Source organism: Benincasa hispida, chromosome 3 (genome assembly GCF_027475165.1).
Source record: "Benincasa hispida cultivar pf3 chromosome 3, pf3_genome.v1.1, whole genome shotgun sequence".
Taxonomy (NCBI): domain Eukaryota; kingdom Viridiplantae; phylum Streptophyta; class Magnoliopsida; order Cucurbitales; family Cucurbitaceae; genus Benincasa; species Benincasa hispida.
Genome location: NC_143480.1, coordinates 36,949,492 through 36,972,768, shown reverse-complemented (window position 1 = coordinate 36,972,768; position 23,277 = coordinate 36,949,492). Strand labels below are relative to the sequence as shown.

Below are 23,277 nucleotides of genomic sequence, written 5' to 3'. Positions count from 1 at the left end.
TGACTACTAACATTCAATAAAGGGGTAAGAAATTTGAATTTCTACCTTCACATATTGAATTATATATTTACATATAAATAGTAGAAGAAATGATACTGTTTTTAGATTGAAATTAAGTTTTTTTAAAGGTATTTACTCAAGATTAAAGCATGGTGACAAAAAAAAAAAAATCATTTAGAATAGAGAGACCAACTTAATAAAACTAAAAACATTTCGATTTTTATAGTTTCTGTATAGTTTTAGTTTGATCCATGGTTTAAAAGTTTGAATTTGTTGATATGGTCAGAGTTTAATTTCATAATAATGCTCACGTTGAAATAAAATACCTCACCGTATCCAAACTAAAACTTTGAAGTTCATGACTCTGTATCCAAAGAGTTTGGGGTCGGTTAAAGACTTTCATTTGATCAACTCAATAGCAACTCTGTCGAAGACACTGTTTTTTGGGTAGTTGGATTCTACTTTGCTTGGTGATTGGTTGGTGTTTTAAGTTTTTGTTTTTGTCCTTTTACTTGTACCTAAAAAAAAACCAAGGGATTAAATTGAAAATTTTAAAATTAGAGGGATTAATTAGCAAAATTTAGGACCAAAATTGTAAGTTAACTTAGAATTAAAAAAAATCATTTCAATAGAGTTTGAATTTTTTGTATGGATGACCTCATTTGGGAGGCCCAACCGAAAAATGACCACCTATAGAAAAAGTAATGGAAAGTGACTTTCTGCTGATGTCATTCGCGTGTGATTTTACCGCTTCGCTCTTGATATGCACCCCCCGCGCTTGCCACACCAAGGAACTCGATCTTCGATGGCTCGTTACTTGATCCTTGATTACTCATCACACAATCCTTGATGCAAGGTCACTCGATAATTGACACGTGTATACTCGATCATAGCCATCCGTACTCGATACTAGATTAATGTATACTCGATCATTTTGAACTTTTTGAATTCCTAACCCATTCGAAGTCCATTATTTCACCACTTCAATTCGTTTCTCAGACTATTTTCTCTCATCTTCCGATTTTATATCCCTCGACGACTGCACCTCTACACTCGAAACTCTTTCGATTCTCTCTGCATCAGGTAACATTCTTCTCTCTGTTTATATTTTGGCATCATTCATCTCTTTGCTTGTTATATTTTGGCATCATGTTCCTCAATACTCAACTGATGTGATTTTCATTTCGGTTTCATAAATACCAAATAAAATAACTATTATTTTATTCATAACAATGTGTACAGTTTACAAACTACGAGACTCCGGGAGAATTAAGACACCAATTCCAACAACTCGTTCCTTTTACTACATTCATATGTCTCGCACAGCGTCAGAAAAATAAAAAAAAATGTGAGTAAAAAATGAGGAAAAAAACTAGCATATTTATTTATTTGAGGTGTGAGATAGTATAGTGAAATGATCTGAATGCCTTTATAACTTTATCTTTGTCAAGAAAAACAAGTTTTGTGAAATGGGTTTTTTGGAGGGAAAAAGAGCTCGATTTTCTCTTTTGTGTTTCAATTCTGTTTGCTCTTAGTTAATAACAAAAATTGATTCACATTTCAAAAAATTGACTTGAAAGAATAGTAAAATTTGTCAGAAAATTCTCCAATTTATGTATTTTCATATATGAGCATTAACTACAACATATGTCCTCCCATGGGCACAGGCAATTCAAAATGATCGATTATATATTTAATCGAGTATTGAGTACGGATGACTATGATCGAGTACATACGTATCAATTGCACACGTATAGAGTGACCATGCATCAAGGATCGTGTGACGAGTAATTAAGGATCGAGTAACGAGCCATCGGGGATCGAGTTCCTTGATAGTGGCAGGCTAACAAGATGCATCTCAGGGACGAAGTGGTAAAATCATATATGGATAACATCGGTAGAAAATCACTTTTCATTACTTTTTCTACAAGTAGTCATTTTTTATTTAGGTTTTCAAAAAAAAAAAAAGAAAAGAGTTTGGATATTTGCCCTAAAAAATCATTTGGGAATTGAAAGCAAATCAAACAGTTTCCGAGAGGAGGAATCTGAAGCTTGTGAATTCATCCAGCGTTATCGTCCTCAGTGATTTCTATCACACAGATTCACAGTCTCATCTTCTCTGAGATTCCACTTCGACTTCGACTTCGCCGGCGATTGTTCAACAGCTCTCCGGTCTCTTCACCGTAACGGCGAACTTCTTCAAATCTTTCTGCATTCTATGTGTTTGTCGAATTGATCCAATGGCTCTCACTTGTGTTAAGTGTTATCCATGGTCTCTTCCTCACTCTCCCCTCTCTTTTTCCTCCAAACCCATCTCCAATTCCTCCATCTTCTTTTCTGCTTCAGTTTCTGACCAGCTCCCCTCCTCTTCTTCCTCCAAATTCACTTCCTCTTCACCAAATGTTCATCATCTTCCTCTTGATTTCACTCCCAAGCAGCTCATCGACGCCCTTCGTCGCCAAACTGATGAAGTAGCGGCCCTTCGCGTCTTCAATTGGGCTTCAAAGCAGCCTAACTTCGTGCCCAGTTCCTCGGTTTACGAGGAGATTCTTCGAAAGCTTGGAAAAGCAGGGTCGTTCGAGTACATGAGGCGCGTTCTGGAGGAGATGAAGCTCTCTGGCTGTGAGTTCGATAGAGGTATATTCTTGATTTTTGTTGAAAGTTATGCGAAATTCGAGTTGTATGATGAAGTTATGGGCATTGTTAAAGAAATGGAGGATGAATATAGGATGAAGCCAGATACCCGTTTCTATAATGTGTTGTTGAATGTTCTTGTGGAGGCAAATAAGCTTAAACTTGTGGAATCTGCACATTCGAGCATGGTTAGAAGACGAATTAGGCACGATATTTCGACATTTAATATTTTGATTAAGGCCCTTTGCAAGGCTCATCAGGTTAGGCCTGCTATTTTGATGATGGAAGAAATGCCAAGTTATGGCTTATCTCCAGATGAAACCACATTCACAACTATAATGCAGGGGTACATTGAGGAGGGAAATTTGGATGGTGCACTAAGAATTAAAGAACAGATGGCAGAATATGGGTGCCCTTGTACTGATGTCACTGTTAATGTCTTGATTAATGGGTTTTGCAAACAGGGTAGAATTGATCAAGCCTTGAGTTTTATTCAAGAAGCGGCGAACGAAGGATTTCGTCCCGATCAGTTTACATATAATACTCTTGTGAATGGTTTGTGCAAGGTTGGTCATGCTAGGCATGCAATGGAAGTTGTAGATGCAATGCTTTTAGGAGGATTTGATCCAGATATCTACACATACAACTCTCTGATTTCTGGACTGTGTAAGCTGGGTGAAATTGAGGAGGCAGTGACGATTCTGGATCAAATGGTTTCAAGGGATTGCACTCCAAATGCTGTCACCTATAACACTATAATTAGTTCGTTGTGTAAGGCGAACCGAGTTGAAGAGGCGACTGAAATTGCTCGTCTTCTCACAAGCAAGGGAGTCTTACCAGATGTCTGTACATTCAATTCTTTGATACAGGGTCTCTGCTTGTCTGGCAATCATAGGAACGCTGTGGAGCTTTTCGAGGAAATGAAGGGTAAAGGATGCCGGCCGGACGAATTTACGTACAATATGTTGATTGGCAGTCTTTGTTCAAGTAGGAAGCTGGAGGAAGCTTTAAATCTGTTAAAGGAAATGGAGTTGAGTGGCTGTGCACGCAATGTAGTTATCTATAATACATTAATTGATGGGTTTTGTAAGAACAAGAGGATTGAAGAAGCAGAGGAGATATTATTGATGGTCTTTGTAAAAGTAAGAGGGTGGAAGATGCTGCTCATTTAATGGACCAGATGATAATGGAGGGACTGAAGCCTGATAAATTCACCTACAATTCACTTCTCACTCACTTTTGCAAGACTGGTGACATTAAAAAGGCAGCAGATATAGTTCAAACAATGACCTCAAGTGGATGCAATCCAGACATCGTCACCTACGGCACACTTATTGGTGGTCTCTGTAAGGCAGGAAGAGTTCAGGTTGCAAGTCGGCTTCTCCGGTCTATTCAGATGAAAGGGATGGTTCTGACACCTCAGGCCTATAATCCTGTTATCCAAGCATTGTTCAAGCGGAACAGAACTCATGAAGCCATGAGACTTTTCAAAGAGATGTTGGAGAAGGCTGATCCCCCAGATGCAATAACTTATAAGATTGTTTATCGTGGTCTCTGCAACGGCGGAGGGCCAATTGGAGAAGCCGTGGACTTCACAGTCGAGATGATTGAGAGAGGAAATATACCAGAATTCTCATCATTTGTTATGTTGGCCGAAGGTCTCTGTACTTTGTCCATGGAAGACACCCTTGTAAAGCTTGTTGATATGATAATGGAGAAAGCTAAATTCTCAGAGAGCGAGATTTCAACGATAAGGGGCTTCCTTAAAATCCAAAAATTTCAAGATGCATTGTCAACTCTTGGAGGTATCTTGGATGATCTGTATCCCAGAAGATCTTATCGAGGAAGATGAGGATGAAGTGTTGTTTTTACTACCCATATGGAGGTATTTTGTACGAACTAAGAACATTATGTTGCTGTAAATGTAATTGGAAATTAGTAGAAGTTTTAGCTTTTAAGTAAATACTCTCTCTTCTTTAGTGTAGTGTATCCGTAAATGAACTAGTTGCTGTTGCTGTTTGATTATTAAGGTTAGGGAGCTTTTCCTCCTTGGATAGCAGCAATCTGCAGGTTCGAGAGACTTGTGGAAGAGGAAGAGGAGCACAACTCACTAGAAGCCAATATGCTGCCATTGCTGCTATGTGTTATCTAGCCGGGCTCCTCTAGGTATCTTATATTATTCCATTTAAATTTAAGTTTAGATAAATTACTAATCAATACACCATTTTATTTTCTCGACTCCATGGAAGTAAAATGTTAATTATATAATAAATTTAGTCGCTATGATTTAAACAAACTTAGAATTTATCCTTTGAACGTGGGAATACGTACTGTTAAACATGGGTCTTGGTTCAAAGAGTTTAAAGTGAATTTTGAATGTTGACTTTTCTTCATCTGCATCTTAATCCAATTTGGACGAGTTGTTCATAAATGGTTAAAAGGAAAGAATATTTGTTAGTATCTAAGTTGTTTCATAATATTATATTTTTAGTCCTTAAATTTTGAGTTTTATTTTAATTTAGTCTATTAATTTCAAAATATTATAATTTTATTTTATCCTTAAATTTTAAATTTTATTTCAATTTGGTAAATAAGTTTCAAGATGTATACTTTTGACGTCTAGTTTTTACTAAATACTCACTTCAATCTTTAGTGTTAATATTCGTTGATTATTTTAAAAATAATTATAATAATTGTAATTAATTAAGCTTCACTATTTTTTTTATAATGGTTAAAATTTAATTTTAAAATTTATTTTAAACTAATTAATTAGACATTAATGTCAAAGGCTGAATTGAGTATTTAGTGAAAAATTAAGTTTAAGTATAAAATTTGAAACCTAACCAAATTGAAACAAAACCTAAATTTTAAGGGTAAAATTATAATATTTTGAAACAGTGATATCAAATTCAAAATTTTTTAAACAATTTTTTTTTTTTAAATATGATGGAAATGGAACATTTGATCTATTTTATTTCATTGTTTTTTTAGGCAAGATATTTTATTTCGTTGTTATTGTTATTGTTCTTTTTAGGCAAGATATTTTTAAAATGTATATTTTGTAAACTCAAGACCGAATAGACTAGCTTTTATAAATTTGAGGACTAAAAGGATATCTTTGTAAAATTTAGGAATCAAATGCACGTAAAGCTATTTTAATGTTTATCTACAAACTCTTACAAAAAAAACAATTAAATCTTTTAACATCAAAAATATATATATATATATATATATATATATATAAATTAAAAATCACTTTAATCCCTAAATTTTTATAAAAATAACAATTTAGTTCCTAAATTTTGGTATGAAATGATTTAATTCTTGAACTTTCAATTTTATAACAATTTAATTTAGTCTTTATACTTTCACATTTGTAACAATTTAGTTCTTATTGTAAAAATTATTGTTAAGATTTAACGAGATTTTTTGCATAAATAATTTGACAAACTAACTAGAGACTCAACATTTTTACACTATACAAAGTCTACGTAACAGAATAATAAAAATTGACATAAAATTTTGATAAGTATTTCCACGTTAGGGACTAAATTATTACAAATTTCAAAGTACGAGGACTAAATTGTTACATATTAAAGTTTATAAACTAAATTGTTACAAAGTCCAGTGTAGGGACTAAATTATTACTTCCATGACAGTTTAGGTATGAAAAGTGTTTTTTAATCAAAATAATAATAATAATAGGAAAATTGGGCAAAATGACCCATTAGAAGTTCCATTTTATTTTTTTGACCGATTTTTTGAACATAAGTTTTTTTGACCCCCTTGATGATGAAAATGATGTAAATATGGTTGTATAATTACTCTTATGTCTCTTACCACCAATCTCCCAAATTAATTTATCCAAAAACCATTAACAAAAAATTATTCACACAAAAAATTCTCCACCAAATTTGTTGGTTGTATAATTACTCTTATGCCCCTTATTAAATTTCCACTTTCAATTTCAACCACCAACCTACCAAATCAATTCACATTCTCCACCTAAAATTAATTTATCCAAAAACCATTAACAAAAAATTATTCTCCCAAAAAATTCTCCACCAAATTTGATTTGTTTACAACCCCACAATAAGTTCTCTTCATTAAATTGTTTCTAGAATGAAATTCGTCAAGTCCAAAACTTGTATTTCAGGTGATTTTGTACACTCCGTCGTAAGAAGGTATGTATTTCTTTTTTGTATGTATTCTCAATAGTTTACTAATTTCTGGGAAAATTGACATGAGCTTTGTTAATTGTTTTTTTTTTTAATAATCCCCTCTATTTGATATTTATTTATAAATTTATAAAGAAATAAGTTTGGTTCCCGGTCAGGCTTCATCGAGTATTCATTGGGTATGGAATTGGACTTGGATACCCTGCAAATTGACTCCAATGGTAGTTGAATACAAATTCATGACTTGCCTTGGCTGCTTTGTCGAAAATATCCAAAATATCTTTATTCTTAAAATTAACTAATAAATTAGCTTTCAAGTGATGGATGCAGATACCAAGAAATGCTTCTGGGAAGACCGTGATAATTGCCTTTTTTATGCTAGGGTGTCTATCGATATGATAACCAAATCATGAACTTGCCTAATTGCACATCTTAATTGTTGAAGGAACCACACTCAAGATTCATCAGTTTCTCCACGAAATAGACTGAACGCGACTGGGTATATTTGATTATTTCCATCGACCCCAGTTGCAAACAGGAGTTTACCATTGTATTTACCCCTTAAATGTGTTCAATCTACAATTAAAATAGGACGAATGCAGTTCAGAAATCCCCTAATGGAAGCACCAAGAGTCATAAAGACGTGCTTGAAATATTTATCTTCCTGCAGATCATATTTAAATGTTGAGCCAAGATTTTCAATTTGTAAGGCTTCACCAAATTTAGGTAACTTCTTGTACAATTCTTCTGGCAACCCCCAAACAAGCACTAACGCTTCTTCCCTTGCCCCTCATGCCTTGTCATAACTTAAACTCACTCCATACTCTTGTTTTATATTCTCCACAATGTCCTTCGATCTATATGAACGACTAACATCTTCAAACTTTGATGAAATTAAATGTTCGAGAACCCAACTAGAAGCTTGTCTATGATCGTTAGTTAATGTTTCATTTCTACATGTGTGGACATTGTCATACTTAGAGATCTTAAATATTTCACAAATTTTCAATTTAACGGTTCGAAGTCTCCATTTGCATTCTTCAACTAAGCATATAACTTTGTATAATGTTGTGGTCGACTTCTTCACCCTAAACTGGAAGTTACCTATAATTGCTAACATAGATAACCACATCTTTAAATCTTTCTTAGATATAAATATATCACCAACTTGCACATCTTCAGAAGAATAAGACTGACCTGACATGATGATTGTGCTACTAGAAGGATGTGACAAGTCATGACCCGTTGCATGTGACGAGCCTCCATAGTCTCTGGTTGTTCGTTCTTCTGCATGAAGTGTATGGTGGGTATGAATCTTGGGTTCCTCTCCATCATTGAAATATTGACCTTGGTCTCTATCATCCTTCTCCCTCCAAGACCAATCATTGAAATATTGACATTGGTCTATATCATCCCCTAAATTATGAGTCACCAAATTACTAGGCGATGAAGTAAGTGATGGGTTAAAATATGTGGTGGAAAATGGACTATCTGACTCCATCTTCCAATGTACTGGCCTAGTTCGTCGGACATATGAATTTTTTGGATAAATCCTTGATTTGTTGAACACTTTGGAAGCGTGGATATGTAAAGAGAGGTACTACTGAGACCTCTTCCCATGTAAGGAATGTGTGTAGATCTTCATCATTCCGAATTACAAATGCAGGGGCGTTAGATCTCAATTGAAGTATACATCTTATAACAAGATTATACTCATTTGACATTACACCGCTTATTCTATAAACTTCGGTCAGAAATTCATTATAGGTCATGTCCAACTCAATATCAAACCCCCACAATTCTCCTCCATCGTAATCATTTTCCCTTTCATTCCAAACGCCATCAAAACAAATCCAAACATAAGGCATTTTCCTAAGTTTATATAAAAATGAGCTATGTTCCCAAAACCGTCTGCACGCACGACTTTTTTTCATCGTTCTTAACCCCTAGGTTCGTTTTCGCATTTTCGCCCGTTGGAAAGTTTGCACACAAAAATTGGACCCTCGGGTAGCCCCGCCGGGCCCATAGCCATTTGGGACACCAAATGAGCTCTGTTCGCAAAACCGTCTGCATGCACGACTTTTTTTTTTTTTTATCGTTCTTAACCCCTAGGTCCGTTTTCACGTTTTGGCCCGTTGAAAAGTTCGCACACAAAAATTGGGCCCCAAGGCAGCCTCGCTGGGCTTGATAGCCATTTGGGGCACCAAATGAGCTTTGTTCGTAAAACCGTCTGTGCACACGACCCTTTTTTCATTGTTCTTAGCCCCTGGGTCTGTTATCGCGTTTTCGCCTGCTGAAAAGTTCGCGCACAAAAATTGGGCCCTGGGGCAATCCTGTCGGGCCTGATAGTAATTTGGGGCACCAAATGAGCTATGTTCCCAAAACCGTTTGCACGCACAACTTTTTTTCATCGTTCTTAACCCCTGAGTCCATTTTCGCGTTTTTGCCCGTCGAAAAGTTCGCGCACAAAAATTGGGCCCCGAGGTAGCCCCGCTGAGCCCGATAGCCATTTGGGGCATCAAATGAGCTCCTTTCGTAAAACCGTCTGCGTACATGACTTTTTTTCATCGTCTTAACCCTCGGGTCCGTTTTCGTGTTTTCGCTCGCTAGAAAGTTTGCGCACAAAAATTGGTCCCTAGGGAAACCCCGCGGGGCTCGATAGCCATTTAGAGCACCAAATGAGCTCTGTTCGCAAAACCGTCTGCGCGCACGACTTTTTTTCATCGTTCTTAGCCCTTGGGTCCGTTTTCGCGTTTTCGCTCGCCGGAAAGTTCGCGCACAAAAATTGATCCCCGGGGCAGCTCCGTCGGGCCCGATAGCCATTTGGGACACCAAATGAGCTCCATTCGCAAAATCGTCTGCTCACAGCATTTTTTCATCGTTCTTAACCCATGGGTCTGTTTTCGCGTTTTCGCTCTTCGAAAAGTTTCGCTAAAAAATTGGGCCCCGAGGCAGCCCCGCCGGGCCTGATTGTCATTTGGGGCACCAAATGAGCTTCTTTCGCAAAACCGTCTGGCACACGACTTTTTTCCATCGTTCTTCACCCCTGGGTTCATTTTCGCGCATTTCCGTGTCGGGGGGTTCGAGAACCAGAAACGGCCTCCCAGCGCGACCCGCGGGACCCCGGGGGCCATTTCGAGCACCAAACGAGCTCCGTTCCCAAAATCGTCTGGCACACGGCTTTTTTTCATCGTTCTTAACCCCTGGGTTCGTTTTTGCGCATTTTCGTGCCGGAAAGTTCGGGAGCAAAAATTGGGCCCCGTGGCCCCGGGGGCCGTTTCGGGTACCAAACGAGCTCCGTTCCCAAAACTTTATAGAGTACTACTCTATAAAGAAAGAAAGATTGTAGTAGGCTAGAAAGCAATAAGCAACAACAGCTTTATAGAGTACTACTCCAGGTATGGGAAAGTAATGATTAGTCTTATCCCCATATAGTGCATTCTGAACAAAAAGCCAACTTGCACCCTTGCATATGCAAAAGGGCGAGTGGTCACTTACAATGAAAATGTAAAGAAAGCAAGCTAACTAAGCTAATACATATACATGATATGAAGTATGCTAGAAGGGGGTTGGATCGGGCATGCGGCCATGGGCAACAGGCCCTGGACAAGCATGACCGTGACATTCTCCCCCACTTAATTGGTTGACGTCCTCGTCAACTGACCTTGTTCAAAACCTGCGATGGCTGGAGCTGCATTCTTCAAATCTTCGGCCCGCTCCCAATTGATCTCTTCGTCGGGGAGATCCTTCCATTTCACTAAGAACTCTGTCAGTTCTCGTCTGGGTCTTCCAATACGGCGCATACGTTTATTCAGGATTTGTGCAACTTCTTTCTTAGCGGAATTCTTCATCGTGACCGGTGGGCGCCTTAGCATGTTTCGTTGTTCATCCTCGGGATTGGGATGATAGGGGTTCAGGATACTCACATGGATGACAGGATGAATCTTTATCCATGAGGGTAACTGAACCTTATATGAGGTTCTCCCGACCTTCTTAATTACCTCCACTGGACCTTCATATTTCCTTACTAGCCGTTGGTCTTTCTGGCCTCGGAAACGAAATTGTTCCGGTCGTAGCTTGATTAGGACCTTGTCCCCAGCTTGAAACTCGAGGGCCCTCCGCTTCTTATCAGCCCACTTCTACATCCTTCTTGATGCTCTCTCTAGGTAGGCGCGAGCTATCTCAGAGGTTTTGCTCTACTCTTTAGTGAAGTTATGTACCTGAGGACTTTTGCCTGCATAAGGGTGGTCCACCAAGTGTGGCATGAGTGGCTGTCTACCGCACACTACTTTGAAGGGCGTTTTTTCGGTCGCGGAGCTCTGCTGCCTATTGAAGCTGAACTAAGCCACATCTAACAACTGGACCTAGTTCTTCTACCTAGCGTCAATAAAGTGATGCAGATATTCCTCGAGCATACTATTGAAGCGTTCCGTCTGGCCGTCAGTTTGGGGATGATAGCTAGAGGAGATATTCAGTGTTGACCCCAATATTTTGAACAATTCTGTCCAAAATGTCCCAGTGAATCTTCCGTCCCGATTGCTAACAATGCTCGCGGGGACACCCCATAATTTCACGATGTGTTTGAAGAACAGCTGGGCAGTCATCACGGCTGTGCACATCTTCGGCGTTGGGATGAAAGTGGCATATTTTGAGAACCGGTCGATGATAACAACGATTCGAACTCTCCCACCTTGGGCAAACGGGTGATGAAGTCGAGAGACACACTCTCCCATGGTCTAGAGGGCACAGGTAGGGGTTCCAGCAGACCCGCTAATTTCGCCCTTTCGACCTTGTCTTGTTGGCAGACAAGGCAAGTCTTGGTAAATTGCATGACATCGTCTTGAAGGCTTGGCTAGTAGTAGCCTTGTTTCAGGAGGGCATAAGTCCTCTGCCAACCATTATGTCTTTCCCACGGTGTGTCGTGACATTCTTTCATCAGCAACCTTCGTAACTCCCCGGATCTGGGGATGTAGAGGCGATTGCCCTTGGTGTATAGTAGATCGTCTTCCACCCAGAACTGGCGTGTCTTTCCTTCTTTGGCCAACTGTAGGATGGCTTGCGCCGCTGTGTCGTGTGTCAAGTGAGTTTTGACATTTTCTCGTACTATTGCACTCAACGTACTTGCTTGTAGGCGGGCGAACATGCACAGGGCCGCATGTTCGCTCTTTCGGCTAAGAGCATCAGCCGCTTGGTTACTTTTCCCCGGTCTATGTTCGAATTGGAAGTCGAACTCCGCTAGACACTCTTGTCACCGTGCCTGTTTCGACGACAACTTCGGTTGGTTGAAGAAGTGACAAATGGAATTGTTGTCGGTCTTGACCACGAACTTGGCCCCCAAGAGATACTGTCTCCAGGCCCTCAAGTAGTGAACTATTGCTAACATCTCTTTCTCGGAGGCGGCATACCTCCGTTCGGCATCATTTAGTTTCCTACTCTCATACGCGATGGGGTGTCCGTCTTGGAGGAGAACACCGCCCAACGCGAAGTCAAAAGCATCAGTCTCTACTTCAAATGGCTTGGTCACGTCGGCAATTTCGAGGACAGGCCCCTCAATCATCACTTTCTTCAAGCCCTCAAAGGCGGCTTGACATTCAGGAGTCCAACTCCATTTGATATCCTTCTTCAACAGTTCGGTTAATGGCCCTGTTCTTCTCGAGAATCCTTCTACGAACCGCCTATAGTAGTTGGCTAGTCCGAGAAAGGATCGTAGTTCGGTCACGGATGACGGTACCCTCCAGTCTCTGATCACGGTCACCTTGCCCTCTTCCATACCAATGCGACCACACTCAATCACGTGGCCGAGGAAATTTATGCGTTCTTGGGCAAAGGAGCACTTCTCTCTCTTTACATACAACTGATTTCTCCTTAGCTTTTCGAAGACTAGTTGGAGGTGATGTCGATGGTCCTCCAGCGAGGCACTATAGACCACAATGTCATCAAGATACGCTACGACGAATTTGTTGAGATATTCGTGAAACACTTGGTTCATTAAGGTACAGAAAGTCGCTGGAGCATTGGTGAGACCAAAGGGCATCACGAGGAATTCAAAGGCTCCATATCTCGTGACACAAGTCGTCTTAGGTTCATCTCCTTCAGCAATTCAGACCTGATAATATCCCGACCGTAGGTCTAGCTTTGAGAAATACTTAGCACTGTGAAGCTGATCAAATAAGTCAGTAATGATAGGAAGGGGATATTTGTTGCGGACTGTGAGCTTATTCAAGGCCCGATAGTCGATGCACAACCGGAGGCTCCCATCCTTCTTCTTCTGGAACAGTACTGGGGCTCCGTAAGGGGCCTTCGTCGGTCTGATAAATCCTGCATCTAACAACTCGTTTAACTGTTTCCGGAGCTCGGCCAATTCTGGCGGGGCCATCCGATATGCATTCTTGGCAGGCGGCTTTGCCCCTGGTAACAACTCAATCTCATGGTCAATCCCCCTTCGTGGGGGTAAGGACTTGGGCAAGCTTTTCGGCATGACGTCCCGATACTCTTCCAAGACAAATAGAACGTCTTGGGGGATCTCCTCTTCAGTGGACTCAACTGATTCTATCGGGATGGCCATGAACGTGGGTTCGTCGTGGGCCAGGCCTCTCTTCAATTGGAGGGCTGAGATCATTCTCACCCCATTTGGCTGCTTGATACTGGCTTGGACCACGGTGGTGTAGATCCGGTAATGACTAAGCATTTGGCGAGGGGCATTGGTATGACTTTATGTTCAAGTAGGAATTCCATCCCCAATACCACGTCGAAATCATCCATCTTGACAATCACGAAGTCAACGAAGCCCTTCCAGTCTCCTAACATCACCGGAGTTCTCTTCGCTATCCTCGTATTCGGTAGGGCTGCGGAATTCACAGCTTTCATCTTCCCTGCATCTCTTTCCCAAGTCAAATTCAGGCGGCGAGCTTCCGTTTCAGCCATGAAGTTATGGTAGCCCCAGAGTCAACCATAGTGTTTTTGGCCGATCTTTGGTTGACCCAAGCGTCCACATACATGAGTCATTTCTCTAGTGGCTCCGTCGCCTTTCCCATCTTCTTCTGGAGCGCAGATAAGAATTTCAATGCTCCCCATCCTGGGATTCTCAATTTCTGCAGCTGGCTCGGTTACCGTCTCCTCCAGTTCAGCCTTGTCTTCGGAGGTAGAGGCTAACGTGGCTTGAAAAGCATTGAACGCGGTTCGATTTGGACATTCACCAACACTGTGTGGCCTCTACATATGAAACAAGACAGGGGGCGATTGTAATTGTTATGCTGTTGCGGCGGCCCCCGCCAGTTGTTTCCTAATCTCGGTTGGGATGATTTACGGTCCCCCCTGTGTTCTTGTCTCCTCCCCCAAGGTCTGGGAGGACTGGAACGACTGTTTCTGTTTCCCCCATTTGAGGAAGTTGACTGCTTCCTCACATCTTGTGAGTCAGTGCTAAGGTCGTATAGCCGTTCAGCTGCCGCATAGGCAGAAGGGGAGATCCTGTACTCTCTGTTCATATAGTTTTGATTTCGCCCACAGGTTTCAGCCCTTCAACAAAGCAAAAGACCTTGTCTTTTTCAGACATATCTCGTATGTCCAACATGAGTCCTGCAAACTGTTTTACGTAGTCCCTGATGTTACCTGTTTGCTTCAGCTCTCAAAGTTTTCGTCGAGCCAAGATCTCAACATTTTCAGGGAAGAACTGCGAGCGAAGTTCTTGTTTCAATCTATCCCAAGTATCAATAGTGCATCGTCCTTCCTGTATGTCTTCAAATCGTGATCTCCACCACAGTTTTGCATCTTCAGCCAGATGCATCGTTGCTAGTGTAACTTTCGACTCTTCAGTCACTGTGTTCGTCGCCTTGAAGTATTGCTCAAGGTCGAAGATAAAATTTTTCCAGGGCTTTTGCTTCTCGCACTCCTACAGAAGGGTTTCGATTCTTGGATTTTTATTCTGCTTATTTTGCTCCCCCAGATGAGGCTTGGTTCCCTACCCCTCGGATGGTGAGATTCACCCTTGCGCTCACTGCTATCTGGGCGATTTTTATTCTGCTTACTGCCATTGCTCCCCCAGATGGGGCTTGGTTCCCTACCGCTCGATGGTGAGATTCACCCTTGCGCTCACATCCGCTATCTCGGCTCTGACGACGTCAAGGGCCGACCGAAAGTCTTCAGATAAATCGGTTACCATCTGAAGTATTGCTTTTTGGGAGCCGTCCAGCTCTTCGACGTGCTCCTCTATGTGGGCAATAGAGCCCGATGAGCTATCGCCACGTTCAAAGCTGCCGGATGATGCTGTTTTGGTCTCGAGGGTCTCTACCCTCATCATCAATTCTCTGACGGGTAATCCGTCTAGGCGGCCCACTACCGCATCAATTCCATTGGCTTTCTCAGCAACTTCTTGTAGCCGAGTCTCTAGGAAACGGACATTATCCGGACCTCCCTCAGGTAGAGCATTTGCTCTTCCATCTCTACCAACCTATCCACATGGGACTTGTTCAGGTTCTTCGTTGCCGACATGATCACTGATCTTCCCTCTGTGAGCCGACATTGGCTCTGATACCAACTGTCACAATCTCTCTTTCGGAAGCTTCTCTTAGTGATTGTGCGACACTTGTTCCCGCTCACGAACAAGTCAGCCAACTCGAATACGGACTGCCGGTGGCACACCGAGTGCCTCTCGCAACCTCCACCCCCGTTTTAGGGAAAACGGTTTTAGAAAACGGGTTTGGAGAAAAGGTTTTCATAAGAAGTTTTTGTGAGTGCGAATAAAGAAAGAAAGATTGTAGTAGACTAGAAAGCAATAAGCAATAACAACAGCTTTATAGAGTACTACTCCGGGTATGAGGAAGTGATGGTTAGTTTTATCCCCATATAGTGCATTCTGAACAAAAAGCCAACTGGCGCCCTTGCATATGCAAAAGGGCGAGTGGTCACTTACAATGAAAATGTAAAGAAAGCAAGCTAACTAAGCTAATACAATACAAGATATAAAAGTATGCTAGAACGGGGTTGGATTGGGCATGCGGCCATGGGCAACAGGTCCTGGACAAGCATGACCGTGACACCATGCGACACCCCAGCCAAGCCATGTGACACCCAAGCATGGCACTGCGACACCCCCGCGGGGCCCCGGGGGCCGTTTGGGGAACCAAACGAGCTCCGATCGCAAAACCGTCTGGCACACGACTTTTTTCCATGGTTCTTAACCCCTGGGTCCGTTTTTTCGTATTTCCGTGCCGGGAGGTTCGAGAGCAAAAAGTGGGCCCCACGGCCCCGGGGGCCGTTTGGGGCACCAAACGAGCTCCGTTCGCAAAATCGTCTGGCACACGACTTTTTTCCATCGTTCTTCACCCCTGGGTCCGTTTTCGCGCATTTCCGGGCCGGGGGGTTCGGGATCCAGAAACGGCCTCCCGGCGCAGCCCGCGGGACCCCGGGGGCCGTTTCGGGCACCAAACGAGCTCCGTTCCCAAACCCGTCTGGCACACGATTTTTTTTCATCGTCTTTAACCCCTGGGTCCGTTTTTGTGCATTTTCGTGCCGGAAGGTTCGGGAGCAAAAATTGGGCCCCGTGGCCTCGGGGGCCGTTTCGGGGGCCAAACGAGCTCCGTTCCCAAAACCGTCTGGCACACGGCTTTTTTTCATCATTCTTAACCCCTGGGTCCGTTTTCGCGCTTTTTCGTGACGGAAGGTTCGCGCACAAAAATTTGGCCCCGTGGCCCTGCCTCGTGTCACGGTCATGCTTGTCTAGGGCTTATTGCCCATGGCCGCATGCCCAATCCAACCCCCTTCTAGCATACTTTCATATCTTGTATTGTATTAGCTTAGTTAGTTTGCTTTCTTTACATTTTCATTGTAAGTGACCACTCGCCCTTTTGCATATGCAAGGGCGCCAGTTGGCTTTTTGTTCAGAATGCACTATATGGGGATAAGACTAACCATCACTTCCTCATACCTGGAGTAGTACTCTATAAAGCCGTTGTTGTTGCTTATTGCTTTCTAGTCTACTACAATCTTTCTTTCTTTATTCACACTCACAAAAACTTCTTACGAAAACCTTTTCTCCAAACCCGTTTTCTAAAACCGTTTTCCCTAAAACGGGGGTGGAGGTTGCGAGAGGAACTCGGTGTGCCACCGGCAGTCCGTATTCGAGTTGGCTGATTTGTTCGTGAGCGGGAACAAGTGCCGCACAATTGCTAAGGGAAGCTTCCGAAAGAGCGATTGTGACAGTTGGTATCAGAGCTAGGTTGGCTTACAGAGGGAAGGTCAGTGATCATGTCGGCGACGAAGAACCTGAACAAGTCCCAAGTGGACAGATTGGTAGAGATGGAAGAGCAAATGCTCTACCTGAGAGAGGTTCCGGATAATGTCCGTTTCCTAGAGACTCGGCTACAAGAAGTTACTGAGAAAGCCGATGGAATTGATGCGGTAGTAGGCCGCCTAGACGGATTACCCGTCAGAGAATTGATGATGAGGGTAGAGACCCTCGAGACCAAAACAGCACGGTCCGGTAGCTTTGAACGAGGCGATAGCTCCTCGGGCTCTGTTGCCCACATAGAGGAGCGTGTCGAAGAGCTGGACAGCTCCCAAAAAGCAATACTTTAGATGGTAACCGATTTGTCTGAAGACTTTCGGTCGGCCCTTGACGCCGTCAGAGCCGAGATAGCGGATGTGAGTGCTAGGGTAAATCTCACCATCCGAGCGGTAGGGAACCAAGCCCCATCTGGGGGAGCAATGGCAGTAAGCAGAATGAAAATCCTAGAATCGAAACCCTTCTGTGGGGTGCGAGAAGCGAAAGCCCTGGAAAATTTTATCTTCGACCTTGAGCAATACTTCAAGGCGACGAACACAGTGACTGAAGACTCAAAAGTCACACTAGCAACGATGCATCTAGCTGAAGATGCGAAACTGTGGTGGAGATCACGATTTACAGACATACAATAAGGACGCTGCACTATTGATACTTGGGATAGATTGAAACAAGAACTTCGTTCGCAGTTCTTCCCTGAAAATATCAAGATCTTAGCTCGATGAAAACTCCGAGAGCTAAAGCAAACAGGTAACATCAGGGACTACGTAAAACTGTTTGCAAGACTCATGTTGGACATACGAGATATGTCTGAAAAAGACAAGGTCTTTTGCTTTGTTGAAGGGCTGAAACCGTGGGCGAAATCAAAACTATATGAACAGAGAGTACAGGATCTCCCCTCTGCCTATGCGGCAGCTGAACGACTATACGACCTTAGCACTGACTCACAAGATGTGAGGAAGCAATCAACTTCCTCAAATGGGGGAAATAGAAACAGCCGTTCCAGTCCTCCCAGACCTGGGGGAGGAGACAAAAACACAGGGGGTGACCGTAAATCATCCCAACCGAGATCAGGAAACAACTGGCGGGGGCCGCCACAACAGCCGAACAATTACAATCGCCCCCTATCTTGTTTCATATGTAGAGGGCCACACAGGGCGGGCGAATGTCCAAATCGAACCGCGTTCAATGCTTTTCAAGCCACGTTAGCCTCTACCTCCGAAGACAAGGCTGAACTGGAGGAGACGGTAACCGAGCCAGCTGCAGAAATTGAGAATCCCAGGATAGGGGCATTGAAATTCTTATCTGCACTCCTGAAGAAGATGGGAAAGGCGACGGAGCCACTAGAGAAAGGACTCATGTATGTGGACGCTTGGGTCAACCAAAGATCGACCAAAAACACTATGGTTGACTCTGGGGCTACCCATAACTTCATGGCTGAAACGGAAGCTCGTCGCCTGAACTTGATTTGGGAAAGAGATGCAGGGGAGATGAAAGCTGTGAATTCCGCAGCCCTACCGATTACGAGGATAGCGAAGAGAACTCCGGTGAAGTTAGGAGACTGGAAGGGCTTCGTTGACTTCGTGATTGTCAAGATGGATGATTTCGACGTGGTACTGGGGATGGAATTCCTACTTGAACATAAAGTCATACCAATGCCCTTCGCCAAATGCTTAGTCATTACCGGATCTACACCCACCGTAGTCCAAGCCAGTATCAAGCAGCCAAATGGGGTGAGAATGATCTCAGCCCTCCAATTGAAGAGAGGCCTGGCCCACGACGAACCCACGTTCATGGCCATCCCGATAGAATCAGTTGAGTCCACTGAAGAGGAGATCCCCCAAGACGTTCTATTTGTCTTGGAAGAGTATCGGGACGTCATGCCGAAAAGCTTGCCCAAGTCCTTACCCCCACGAAGGGGGATTGACCATGAGATTGAGTTGTTGCCAGGGGCAAAGCCGCCTGCCAAGAATGCATATCGGATGGCCCCGCCAGAATTGGCTGAGCTCCGGAAACAGTTAGACGAGTTGTTAGATGCAGGATTTATCAGACCGGCGAAGGCCCCTTACGGAGCCCCAGTACTGTTCCAGAAGAAGAAGGATGGGAGCCTCCGGTTGTGCATCGACTATCGGGCCTTGAATAAGCTCACAGTCCGCAACAAATATCCCCTTCCTATCATTACTGACTTATTTGATCAGCTTCACGGTGCTAAGTATTTCTCGAAGCTGGACCTACGGTCTGGATATTATCAGGTTCGAATTGATGAAGGAGATGAACCTAAGACGACCTGTGTCACGAGATATGGAGCCTTCGAATTCCTCGTGATGCCTTTTGGCCTCACCAATGCTCCAGCAACGTTATATACCTTAATGAACCAAGTGTTTCACGAATACCTCGACAAATTCGTCGTAGTGTATCTTGTTGACATTGTGGTCTATAGTGCCTCGCTGGAGGACCATCGACATCACCTCCAACTAGTCTTTGAAAAGCTGAGGAGAAATCAGTTGTATATAAAGAGAGAGAAGTGCTCCTTTGCCCAAGAGCGCATAAATTTCCTCGGCCACGTGATTGAGTGTGGTGGGATTGGTATGGAAGAGGGCAAGGTGGCCGCGATTAGAGACTGGAGGGTACCATCATCCGTGACCGAACTACGATCCTTCCTCGGACTAGCTAACTACTATAGGCGGTTCGTAGAAGGATTCTCGAGAAGAACAGGGCCATTAACCGAACTGTTGAAGAAGGATAGCCAATGGAGCTGGACTCCTGAATGTCAAGCCGCCTTTAAGGGCTTGAAGAAAGTGATGATTGAGGGGCTGGTCCTCGAAATTGCTGACGTGACCAAGCCATTTAAAGTAGAGATTGATGCTTCTGACTTCGCGTTGGACGGTGTCCTCCTCCAAGACGGACACCCCATCGCGTATGAGAGTAGGAAACTAAATGATGCCGAACGGAGGTATGCCGCCTCCGAGAAAGAGATGTTAGCAGTAGTTCATTGCTTGAGGGCCTGGAGACAGTATCTCTTGGGGGCCAAGTTCGTGGTCAAGACCGACAACAACTCCATCTGTCACTTCTTCAACCAACCGAAGTTGTCGTCGAAACAGACACGGTGGCAGGAGTGTCTAGAAGAGTTCGACTTCCAATTCGAACATAGACCGGGGAAAAGTAACCAAGCGGCCGATGCTCTTAGCCTAAAGAGCGAACATGCGGCCCTATGCATGTTCGCCCGCCTACAAGCAAGTACGTTGAGTGCAACAGTACGAGAAACTTTCAAAACTCACTTGACAAACGACACAGCGGCGCAGGCCATCCTACAGTTGGCCAAAGAGGGGAAGACACGCCAGTTCTGGGTGGAAGATGATCTACTATACACCAAGGGCAATCGCCTCTACATCCCTAGATCCGGGGAGTTACGAAGGTCGCTGATGAAGGAGTGCCACGACACACCGTGGGCAGGACATAATGGTTGGCAGAGGACTTATGCCCTTCTGAAACAAGGCTACTATTGGCCATGCCTTCAGGACGATGTCATGCAATTTACCAAGACTTGCCTTGTCTGCCAACAAGATAAGGTCGAAAGGGCGAAATTAGTGGGTCTGCTGGAACCCCTACCTGTGCCCTTTAGATCATGGGAGAGCGTGTCTCTCGACTTCATCACCCATTTGCCCAAGGTGGGAGAGTTCGAATCGATCCTTGTTATCATCGACCGGTTCTCAAAATATGCCACTTTCGTCCCAACGCCGAAAATGTGCACAGCCGTGATGACTGCCCAGCTGTTCTTCAAACACATCGTGAAATTATAGGGTGTCCCTGCGAGCATTGTTAGCGATCGGGACGAAAGATTCACTGGGACATTCTGGACCGAATTGTTCAAAATATTGGGGTCAACACTGAATATCTCCTCTAGCTATCATCCCCAAACTGACGGCTAGACGGAACGCTTCAACAGTATGCTCGAGGAATATCTACGTCACTTTATCGACGCTAGGCAGAAGAACTGGGTCCAGTTGTTAGATGTGGCTCAGTTCAGCTTCAATAGCCAGCAGAGTTCCGCGATCGGAAAAACGCCCTTCGAAGTAGTGTGCGGCAGACACCACTCATACCACACTTGGTGGACCACCCTTATGCAGGCAAAAGTCCTCAGGCACATAACTTCACTAAAGAGTGGAGAAAAACCTCTGAGATAGCTTGCGCCTACCTAGAAAGAGCATCAAGAAGGATGAAGAAGTGGGCTGATAAGAAGCGGAGGGCCCTCGAGTTTCAAGCCAGGGACAAGGTCCTGATCAAGCTACGACCGGAACAGTTTTGTTTCCGAGGCCAGAGAGACCAACGGCTAGTAAGGAAATATGAAGGTCCAGTGGAGATAATTGAGAAGGTCGGGAGAACCTCATATAAGGTTCAGTTACCCTCATGGATGAAGATTCATCCTGTCATCCATGTGAGTATCCTGAAGCCCTATCATCCCGATCCCGAGGATGAACAAAGAAACATGCTAAGGCGCCCACCAGTCACGATGAAGAGTTCTGCTGAGAAAGAAGTTGCAGAAATCCTGGATAAACATACGCGCCGTATTGGAAGACCCAGACGAGAACTGACAGAGTTCTTAGTGAAATGGAAGGATCTCCCAGACGAAGAGATCAGTTGGGAGCGGGCCAAAGATTTGAAGAATGCAGCTCCAGCCATCGCAGATTTTGAACAAGGTCAGTTGACGGGGACGTCAACCAATTAAGTGGGGGAGAATGTCACGGTCATGCTTGTCCAGGGCCTGTTGCCCATGGCCGCATGCCCGATCCGACCCCCTTCTAGCATACTTTCATATCTTGTATTGTATTAGCTTAGTTAGCTTGCTTTCTTTACATTTTCATTGTAAGTGACCACTCGCCCTTTTGCATATGCAAGGGCGCCAGTTGGCTTTTTGTTCAGAATGCACTATATGGGGATAAGACTAACCATCACTTCCTCATACCCGGAGTAGTACTCTATAAAGCTGTTGTTGTTGCTTATTGCTTTCTAGTCTACTACAATCTTTCTTTCTTTATTCACACTCACAAAACTTCTTACGAAAACCTTTTCTCTAAACTCGTTTTCTAAAACCGTTTTCCCTAAAACGGGGGTGGAGGTTGCGAAAGGCATTCGGTGTGCCATCGACAGTTCGTATTCGAGTTGGCTGACTTGTTCGTGAGCGGGAACAAGTGCCGCACAATCGCTAAGAGAAGCTTCCGAAAGAGCGATTGTGACACCATGCGACACCCCAGCCAAGCCATGCGACACCCCCGTGGGGCCCCGGGGGCCGTTTGGGGCACCTAACGAGCTCTGATCGCAAAACTGTCTGGCACACGCCTTTTTTCCATGGTTCTTAACCCCTAGGTCCATTTTTGCGCATTTCCGTGCCGGGAGGTTCGGGAGCATAAAGTGGGCCCCACGGCCCCGGGGGCCGTTTGGGGCACCAAACGAGCTCCGTTCGCAAAACCGTCTGGCACACGACTTTTTTCCATCGTTCTTCACCCCTGGGTCCATTTTCGAGCATTTCCGTGCCGGGGGGTTCAGAAACCAGAAACGGCCTCCTGGCGTAGCCCGCGGGACCCCGGGGGCCGTTTCGTGCACCAAACGAGCTCCGTTCCCAAAACCGTCTGGCACACGGCTTTTTTACATCGTCCTTAACCCCTGGGTCCGTTTTTGCGCATTTCTGTGTCGGAAGGTTCGGGAGCAAAAATTAGGCCCCGTGGCCCCGGGGGCCGTTTCGGGCGTCAAACGAGCTCCGTTCCCAAAACCGTCTGGCACACGGCTTTTTTTCATCATTCTTAACCCCTGGGTCCGTTTTCGCGCTTTTTCATGACGGAAGGATCGCGCACAAAAATTGGGCCCAGTGGCCCTGCCCCGCGACACCACAGTAGTGCCATGCGACACCCCATCCATGCCATACGACACCCCAGCCAAGCCATGCGACACCCAAGCATGGCACTGCGACACTCCGTGGGGCCCCGGGGGCCGTTTGGGGCACTAAACGAGCTCCGATCGCAAAACCGTCTAGCACACGCCTTTTTTCCATGGTTCTTAACCCCTGGGTCCGTTTTTGCGCAATTCCGTGCTGGGAGGTTCGGGAGCAAAAAGTGGGCCCCACGGCCCCGGGGGCCGTTTGGGGTACCAAACGAGCTCCGTTCGCAAAACCGTCTGGCACACGACTGTTTTCCA

The 23,277-nt window shown here is 44.2% G+C and overlaps 1 protein-coding gene across 3 annotated transcripts; it reads left to right on the top strand.

Annotated features, from left to right (window-relative positions):
- Nucleotides 1-1,928: 1,928 nt before the first annotated feature.
- On the top strand, nucleotides 1,929-6,966 carry MEE40 (Pentatricopeptide repeat (PPR) superfamily protein). Of its 3 annotated transcripts, XM_090311819.1 has the most exons (3): nucleotides 1,954-4,519; nucleotides 4,665-4,800; nucleotides 6,791-6,966. In XM_090311819.1, the coding sequence occupies exon 1, from the start codon at nucleotides 2,241-2,243 to the stop codon at nucleotides 3,804-3,806; it is 1,566 nt and encodes a 521-aa protein (XP_090167945.1). In that variant the 5' UTR covers nucleotides 1,954-2,240; the 3' UTR covers nucleotides 3,807-4,519; nucleotides 4,665-4,800; nucleotides 6,791-6,966. The 3 variants fall into 3 exon arrangements, with proteins under 3 accessions (XP_038881185.2, XP_090167945.1, XP_090167944.1); XM_039025257.2 differs by lacking the exon at nucleotides 6,791-6,966 and having other exon boundaries at nucleotides 1,929-4,519; nucleotides 4,665-4,930; XM_090311818.1 differs by lacking the exon at nucleotides 6,791-6,966 and having other exon boundaries at nucleotides 2,007-4,519; nucleotides 4,665-4,872.
- Nucleotides 6,967-23,277: the final 16,311 nt, after the last annotated feature.

Excerpts from the sequence above, each read along its gene's own strand:
- MEE40 (XM_090311819.1), top strand. The coding sequence starts at position 2,241 with ATGGCTCTCACTTGTGTTAAGTGTTATCCATGGTCTCTTCCTCACTCT.